This window comes from Egretta garzetta, unplaced genomic scaffold (genome assembly GCF_000687185.1).
Source record: "Egretta garzetta isolate BGI_Z169 unplaced genomic scaffold, ASM68718v1 scaffold390, whole genome shotgun sequence".
Taxonomy (NCBI): Eukaryota; Metazoa; Chordata; class Aves; order Pelecaniformes; family Ardeidae; genus Egretta; species Egretta garzetta.
This window is the reverse complement of record NW_009258382.1, coordinates 327387-336274: the sequence shown is the minus strand read 5'-3', so window position 1 is coordinate 336274 and position 8888 is coordinate 327387. Positions and strand designations below refer to the sequence as shown.

Sequence of the window (8888 nt, the reverse complement as noted above, 5' to 3'; positions counted from 1 at the left end):
GGTTAGGTTAACGGTTGGACTCGATGATCTTAAAGGTCTTTTCCAACCAAAGCGATTCTATGATTCTATGATTCTATGTTTTTGTTTAAGCCCTCAAAAGCTCCGTATGCACAGCAGGTACATCCTTCTGAACACTGATGAAGAAGACGTAGAATCTGTTAGTACAGCAAGACCTGGGGTGGGAGCAGTGGCAATAAATCTGAGCAGGCGCAGATCTTAGAGGCAGCCCACCAGCAATCTGGGAGGATGTGCCCGCAGGCCTGCAGGAGCCTTGGGTGGGAGACAGTGCTAGCGCAGCGATCGTCAGATAAAGATGAGATGAGCACACTGCTCCTCAGCAGCACAGGGGAAAGCTGTATGTCCTCTGCTGTTCTGAAATGCGTTGGTAATGGTTTCGGTACGGCTTTAGAAACTCCCTTCCATCTGTACATACTGAAATAAAGTAGGGAATACATTTGCCAGCTGCTGGCTCTGTATCAGGATGGCGTTGCAGATCTTCTGTGGATCTAGAGACTTTTTCTTTAAAATACCCCATCAAAGCTTTGCCTTTAATAAAGGATTCGGAGCCCAGAAATGCTGTCGCTTGTGTGTGCGTCTCTGGCTGGTTTCTAGCTTTAAATCTCTAAATGTCTCTCAAATGCTTGGAGATTTTTAACTTCAACAGAAAGCAGTCTAAATGGCTGCACTTGTATTTATGGCTATGTGTCACTGGTGATCTAAAATAGGGAGTGAGTTACTTCACAAGAGGCAACTTAGAAGTTTTTTACAGTAGCCACTGTCTATTTTTTCTGTACTTTTGTGGTTTGTTTATTTTTTTGTCCTCTCTCTTTCCTTATAGAGTACAACCAAGACAACAGAGTATGCCGCAAGTAACAATCCTACTGCTATTACTCTGGAGGAATACTTTGACCCAGAATTTGATTTGAAAGGTAGAGACATAGGAAGACCGAAAGAAGTCACCATTCGAACCCAGAAGTGAGAAATAGAATTTTAACTATTTCTAGTTTGTCTCTTCCCAGTCATGTAATCTCTGGAAACCATTTTTAACCAATAACCAGTGCGGTTTTTCCCTGGCTTTCAAAATTAATCAAAAGAGAAATCTTGAAGTATTCAGCTATAGTCTAATTCTTCTTCCAGTAAGCCAAAGAAAAGATTTGGACTGTGCTGTAACTTGTTAGTAACCTCCTGTGCTTTGCCTTTAGTCTGACCAGGAACGCGGTTCAGTTTCTCAGAGCAGTAACTGTGCTGACTCTCTGAAAAGCCGTGTGTTTTCCTTTGCATTTGTTCCTAAACTGTAAACTTAAGGTGTTTTTATGCAACTTTCTCCTTAAGATTTAAAGCAACCTTGTGGATGAGTGAAGAGTTTCCCTTGTCTCTTATGGAACAAGTCACTCCAATCATTGATCTGATGGCCAGAACTAGCGCGCATTTTGCCAGACTTAGGGATTTCATCACTCTGGAATTCCCACCAGGATTTCCTGTCAAAATTGGTAATATTTAGCAATTTTTATTGTAGCATCTTCTTTATTTCCATTCTTTCTGTTGGTTTTGCAGTATATATTTATAAAAAAATGTTAATTTTTTACTAGTCATCTTGCTGATACTAGAACTGAGAACCCAGGCATATGTTGTCTTGTACATCTGGGGTCATGGAATCCAAATTCTGAATTCCCAGTACAGAAGTCTAATTTTAAAGACTCTGTTATTTCAGTAAGAACGAGCTGTTGCTAAGCCCTTTCCTCTTGGCTTCCATGCCTTAGATTTGGCAAGTCTTACTGCAAAATAAGAGATTTAGAGGGAGAGTGAGACTGACTGAGGGCAACTTCTTGAAGTGAGTTGCTATATACTTTGTCATTATGGGATACTGCTTGTGGACTATATTCAGTATACACGTATGGGTTTGATGTGGCTGTCGATGGTGGAAGTGGATGAGAGAGTTCTTTGACAGAAACCTTGTACTCTTTCTTATAGAAATTCCCCTATTTCACGTGCTGAATGCCCGAATTACATTTGAAAATGTCAATGGCTGCAGGACGGCTGACAAAACATCATCACAAATGGTTGGAGGTGCACAGTGCGACTCAGGTAAGGAGAGGAAAGATGCAGCGATCGCATCTTCCTACACTTCCGTCAGTGAAATGCACAGGAGAGAGATGGGTCAACTGCAGAGAATGAAACATTCGCAGTTGAGAGGAAGCTGCAATGCATCACAGCTGATTTGGAGCATGTGGTACTGCTCATACCGACCCATTCTGCCCCCTTCCCTGCCTGCCAAACTGACTAAACTGAGGTCTACCTGGCTTTCCCAAGTGTTTTGAGCTCTAAATTCTGCTGTAAGTGGCAGCTCAGTCTGCACCCCCTTTCAGGGAAGAGTGGGTTACGTTTGAGTGGGATGCTCGTGACTGCTTATATCCAGTGATACTCTGTCCTATGCGCAGACCCATTCCTTAGGAATAACCTCAGAAGAGCCACTGTGGTATTTGTCTTTTGCAACCTTTTTTCTTCCCATCTCGTTTTATCAGAGTTCAGCCACCTTAGTGCTCTGCTGCACGCTGGTTTTATTTGTGTAATTTGCCAGCATCCTAAAGACTGGCTCTGCCTTCTGTCTTACTGCTGTGCTTATTTGCCACAGAAGTCTTTCAAAGCCTGTTGGTATATTTAGCCAGGTGAATTTTTTGGGTTAACTTAATCATGCATAAACATCTATCAGAATTTTTTAAGTCACAACTTGTAAAAATATATTATGCCATGTTTGTAAATATAGGTGCTAATTTCGAGGTTGACCAGTCAGTGTTTGAGATCCCCAAATCTTACCACGTCCAAGATGATGGTAGGAACATACACGTGCAGGATGAAGATAACGAGATCATGCAGTTTGCTATTCAGCAGAGTTTGTTGGAATCCGGTGGAAATAAAGTAAGTGTGCCGTAATCTGTGCGGTGCTGCTCTGACAAGTTTTGACAAGGACTACGCAGCGATAGCTGCATCTCTGAATTTAACCAGTATGTGGAAAGTGTCCTGTAGGACCTCTTCTTCCAAGAACCTCGGAAGAGAAAAATACAGTAATGTATTTCAAAGAAGAGATAGGAGTGATTTAAGAGTTGCCTTCCAGTGAGTTGCCCTGCAGATCTGTTAATAACTGCTGTGGAATTGTCTGTCTTTCCCCATTTCTAGGAAGCAGGGGTGCATTCCAATGGAGCAGTTGCGTATTCACAGGACTTCAATATACAGTACCAGAGGTAACTCATAGTTTTCATGTCGAGCCGTGCAGTGATAGAGCAAAAATGCTTCCACCAGCAGCATGAAGCAATTTTGCAATTTTGTGTGTATGTGGGTAGCAGATGCACAGACCTTAAGGTCGCTTTTCTTGTGCTTCTTCCAACTTTTCCAAGAAGCAGGGACTTCAAACTGGGCCTCCCTGGTTTATGTAGTACAGCTCTTGAGCTCAGCTGTTGGACTGGTCAGCACACATAACAGATTCCTTACCCAGCAAATAAACACGGTCCTTCTGTTCTGCTCTTAAGGCTGTGAATTTGGTCCCTTGGGGCTGGATGTTTGTTTATTAGGTGCCGCACACTTGAGGATAGCTCTTCTTTTTGTTTCAAAGTCATTATGTAATCCTTAAAAACTTAGCAACATAGATTTAAGGGAGCCTTGAGAATATGCTCTGGTCTCTGTAGGGTCTTCCTGCAGTTAAGTGCAAAGAACTCTTTGTGCACACAAAGAACTGCATCCTCTTGGTTCTTTTGGGAAATCACGTCAGCTTTAAACTAGGTGAGAAGGCTTTTAGAAGCCCATTGAAAATTTAACTGTTAGTACATAGGAAAAATTTTGAGGTACCTTCAAAGAGCAGGCTTTACGCTGGGAATTTTACTGATATTCGAACCAAGCGCTCTCATACCCTGAAAGCTGCTTTCTGCCCTCTGGGGAGAGATTTTCAGGTTTGCACTTAGAAAACAGTTGCTAGGAAGGATCGTTGCAGGAAATGTGATCTGGGCTCTGTCTCTTACTACTTGAAGTTCTTTTTCTCCTTCAGGGCGCTGCAGGAGAGCTATCTAACCAGCTCCAGTAACTCGCACGGCAGCACCCCTAGTGAACCTTCCAGTTTTGAAAAAGACTTACAGCTCGCCATGGAGTTGTCCGTCCGAGAGCAGGAGGAACGGGAGAAGCAACGTCGTGAAGAGGAAGATGCAGAGCTTCAGCAAGTCTTACAGCTTTCTCTTGTGGAAAAGTAACTCCTTAGCAACTCCTGAATTAAGGATAACCACATCTGCATAAAACCGAAGGCTTTCAGAGCTCTCGGTCTGAAGACCGCTCCTGGATTGCCTAAGTAAACATTTCATCTGCCTTCTTAGTTGGCATCACCAGCTACAAAAAGTTGATTTGTTTTTGTTTGAGGGAGTTTCGGATCACAGACTCTGCGTTTGGCTCCCCAACCATGCAGTCTTAGCTCTGAAGGAAAAGTTTTTATCCGAACATATTTATTGAAGAGCAGAGGGAAATTTTGCTTGGCATCAGGATGTAGGGTTGCAGTAAAGCTTGAAAACCTGATTTATGGGGAGTTTGGGGGGGGGGAAACTTCATTACTTACCAAAGAAATATTCATCTGCTTAGTCATTGCTGAATAATTCAAAGCCATTGTCTGTTTCTTCCAGTTGTTAGGCGGAAGAGTATCTATATGCATAGACCCGCGGACGGTAGTTCTTCATGCTGACAGTGTACCATGCTGACAGATGTGTTCTGTTAGTTCTGTTCGTATGTGACACTCTCTCCTCTAGTTACTGAGATTTTTATCATGTGCTCCTGCTTAAGAGGGATAATTTTTATACTTGAACAGCTAATCCAAGCTCAAGATTAAACCAGTGCTTTCTGAAAAAGGACAAAACAGCCAGTAAAATTTTAGATCCTAAAATGGGACCATCTGTCTAGCAAAGCGGCAGCTCCTGCAGCGATTCAAAACCAGCTAGTTCCCGAAGTCGGAGGGCAGTGAGAAAATAAGCGATAGATAGAGGTGCTTCTTTGCCATCACTTGGTGTGTGTGCATGCGTGCATGCCTGCGTGTGGGTGCTAAATTCAAACAGAAAAGAGTTCAGGTGAAATTTTATTGTATACTTATTGGAAGATAAGTTTTAATTCTGCCATCTGAAAGGGAAACGCGTGTTGCTTTTTAAAACTTCAAATGCTCATCCTTCATGTGAGTACATATATTTTTTTATCTGAGTATTTTTATTGATTTTAAACCAAGCCGATATGACTACACTCATGAAAATGGTATTGTAACGATGCGCAAGTGTGTTTTAACCAGCTTTCCTCAGGTCTTTCCTCATACAATATATTTGTAGCTATTTTATCTGCACTTCTGTCGGTGTTTACGGTACTTACACTGTGACTCTCAAGTGCACTCCACAAGTACCCGATGTACATCCACGGGAAAGCCTTACAGTAGTTAAATGTGAGCAATATTCCTCTGTTCCGGCTGGCAGACGTATGAAGAACCTATGGTACCTATGGTCTGATCTTGCTACCTAACCCTGCGCTCGCTCCTTGGGCAAAACAGGGAGGTTCTGTGTCACCAACTATTAACCAGTATAAAACCACTGTAAGATGGACTTGGAGATGGTTGGTAACTTGGAACCCTCTTTTAAACCAGTAACCCATTCTTTTACATAGCGAATGATTAAATGCCTTCAGCATACACTAGAACTGGTATATCCACACCGTTTTTGTTTAGTGATACGGCTTGCGTCCCTGAATAGCTTATTTGGCGTTTGCAGGAGTGTTGGCTTCCTGGCGCGGTGGCGGTGGTCCATGTTGGAATCGCATCTTTCTTTGAAAAGGGGATTGCTGTGACTTTCACAGTTGGGAAAAAGAAAAAAAGGGAATAAGCCTTGCATTGAGCTCTTGACAAAGTTGTCAGGTAGGAGGTGAAACTGGGGGGGTTTTCCTCCAGTGGAAATAAAGAGTGCTGTTGCCTTTATAAAACCATGTCTGACACTGCTTTTTCTCTGTTAAGCATTTTAAAGATTGCCGGGGGGGGCGGGAAATATCTTTTTATCAAGCTGACTTGCTCTATTATATTGTAAACTAGAGAATATTGAGGAGTTTCAGTTCAAGTTTTGTTATGTTCCTGCTGCTTAATCTGGGACTGTAAAAAAAGAATTCGTTTTGGTTTTTGGGGTTGTTTGGGGTTTTTTTTGGTTGGTTGGTGTGTTGTTTTTTTTTTTCTCTCTGTGACATTTGCATCATTCCATCTAAACGAGAAGGCTCTGCTTCCCTGAAAGAGGTGCTGCTTTTCTTAAACCCTAGCTTACATCTGACACTGCATGGGTAAAAAGCATCCTCTGGAAGAAAAACCAAAGATGCTGCACAGCGTTGCGCCACGCGCACGAGTGGTTTTTTCTAACATGGTAACCGGAGTCTTTTTTTATAATTACCCCATCTGCCATTTTATTGCACTTTTGTACATTAGAGGTGACATTGTCATCTGTGAAAATACCAACAATCGTTCTGGCTTAGTCCAAAACAGGCACATAATCCCTGGATGCATTTTTCTGACATTTTCAGCCGACCTCTGAGTCAAAAATGCTTTGAAAATGGAGCGGTACGGGACGGACGGTGCTCAGGCAGCGAAAGGCCGGTGGCGGCAGGACTTCAGCCCTTGGATTAGCTTCTGTCTGAACCTTCTTGCGAGGAACGGAGATGGGAGAAGACCAGCAGAGGGTTGTGTGGTACGTTTAATATTAATGCTGAGACTGCTGTATGAAAGCAGAGCCCAGCTTCCCTTTCCAAGGAAGCCTGAGGCTTACGGGGGAAAGCAGAAGCTCAGAGTTACAAATACCTCTAGTTTGTTCCAAAACTCTATAACTGGCTTTTGAAGTTCTTGAAACTGATGCTATGTCCACAGCGTCGGTGCTGTTTGTACCCGTTCCTGAAAGTGAGACCAAGCACGAACTCTTTTTATTTTTTTGTGCTTTTTGGCCTGGTGTTTCAATGTGCAACCACAATTCAGGACGTGCTGGGTTTGGAAATCCTTGGGCTGCTTTGGCTGGCTCTTGATTGAGACCGGGTGGGCTTCGGACGGTGCTCAGGCAGCGAAAGGCCGGTGGCGGCAGGACTTCAGCCCTTGGATTAGCTTCTGTCTGAACCTTCTTGCGAGGAACGGAGATGGGAGAAGACCAGCAGAGGGTTGTGTGGTACGTTTAATATTAATGCTGAGACTGCTGTATGAAAGCAGAGCCCAGCTTCCCTTTCCAAGGAAGCCTGAGGCTTACGGGGGAAAGCAGAAGCTCAGAGTTACAAATACCTCTAGTTTGTTCCAAAACTCTAACTGGCTTTTGAAGTTCTTGAAACTGATGCTATGTCCACAGCGTCGGTGCTGTTTGTACCCGTTCCTGAAAGTGAGACCAAGCACGAACTCTTTTTATTTTTTTGTGCTTTTTGGCCTGGTGTTTCAATGTGCAACCACAATTCAGGACGTGCTGGGTTTGGAAATCCTTGGGCTGCTTTGGCTGGCTCTTGATTGAGACCGGGTGGGCTTCAGAGCCGAGTTAACTGAACTTTACCTGTTCGTGTCCGCTGGTAATCGCGCTACGCTTGCAGGACGAGCTTCGATTTTCAGTGTGCTGTTAGCAGTGCCTTGCTAAAACATCCTTGAAAACAAGGGCTTCCCCCAGCCGCTGTCCTGCCCCTTCCCTCGCCACCGAAAAGGGGGTAAGAACTGTACGATGATCGGCGGTGGGAAATGGGACGGCCTCATACGGCCCAGTTAACACCAAACAGCACGCGCGTGAGTAAAGGAGTCCTGGATTGTTTGCTTCGCTTTTTATTTGTACAGAGAGACAGAGCAGGGAGTGAAAAATGAACGCGGACGCTGCTGCCGGGAAGTCGGAGCTGTAGCTGCAAGCTACATCACCCACCCCGCTGTGCACAGCACGCAGCTGCGGGCCAAGCCGTACACCAGCTGAAGGACCAAGAAAAATGAGTGATACAGGACTCAGCGATCAGAACAAGGATCAGAAAGCAACAGAACAGCGGTACCGTGCTTTCTCACTCCTGTTTCACTTAGATTAGTAACTAGGTCTGTTCTAGGCCAGCCTCCTGCTGTCACCTTACTAAGAGAGCAGCAGCAAAGAAAATCCCCCGTTGCAATGAGAGTGGTCAGCGTCCTTTAAAACCAACTGAGCAGGAAACGTGTCAGACGCAGCACAAGGTTTCAGAGAACAGGTCAACACCACTGATCTGGAAGTTGAGTTTCAAACCACTAAATAAATTACTCGCCAAAACACCCCTATGTTAAATACCGAAGTAATAATAAGCAAAATCCAGTTACTACTCCTAGCAGTGCAAAAAAAAAAAATAGCAGCATTGTAGGCAAGTGTGATTTCAGTGTAAACACTCGTATTTGTTAATGAAAACGCACAGGGCAGGTCTGGGTGGAGCTCAAACACAACGTACTTCCAGAAAGCCTGAGTCTAGCAGCCTCAAGGATCTGCCCGGGGCGCAGCCTTTGGGAAGCTCCCGTTTCCAGTGGGACAGTAACCTGCTCAGGGGCACAAAGCCACCCACCAGGAGTGCCCAGCACAAGCTGGAACCCCTCGCCTGCGCCCCAGTTCGTAACAGGTTCAGCATGGTTGTTTAGGTAAGACTTAAAGTGAATCATGTCAGGAATTTTCAGCCCAGCCCTGAACGGCTACACCCGGGGCTGCCCCTCCTTCGGTATTTCGGCTCAGAGGTAAGCACACACCAGACCCCCGCAGCTGCCCCAGGTCGCTGAGTTTTTGCCCTCAGACTATTTCATAGAATCACAGAAGGTTTTGGGTTGGAAGGGACCCCCAGAGGTCACCCAGCCCAACCCCCCTGCAGGAGCAGGGACACCTTGAACCACATCA

The 8888-nt window shown here is 44.6% G+C and overlaps 1 protein-coding gene across 1 annotated transcript in view; it reads left to right on the top strand.

Annotated features, from left to right (window-relative positions):
* The window catches only part of ANKRD13A (ankyrin repeat domain 13A), a 15084-nt gene extending 9105 nt beyond the window's left edge, over window positions 1-5979 (top strand). Inside the window, exons 10-15 of the mRNA XM_009641059.2 lie at window positions 839-975; window positions 1333-1490; window positions 1972-2085; window positions 2765-2916; window positions 3175-3239; window positions 4037-5979. Coding sequence (XP_009639354.1) covers window positions 839-975; window positions 1333-1490; window positions 1972-2085; window positions 2765-2916; window positions 3175-3239; window positions 4037-4235 — 825 coding nt within the window. The 3' untranslated portion in view covers window positions 4236-5979. The remainder of the gene's footprint in view (window positions 1-838; window positions 976-1332; window positions 1491-1971; window positions 2086-2764; window positions 2917-3174; window positions 3240-4036) is intronic.
* Window positions 5980-8888: the final 2909 nt, after the last annotated feature.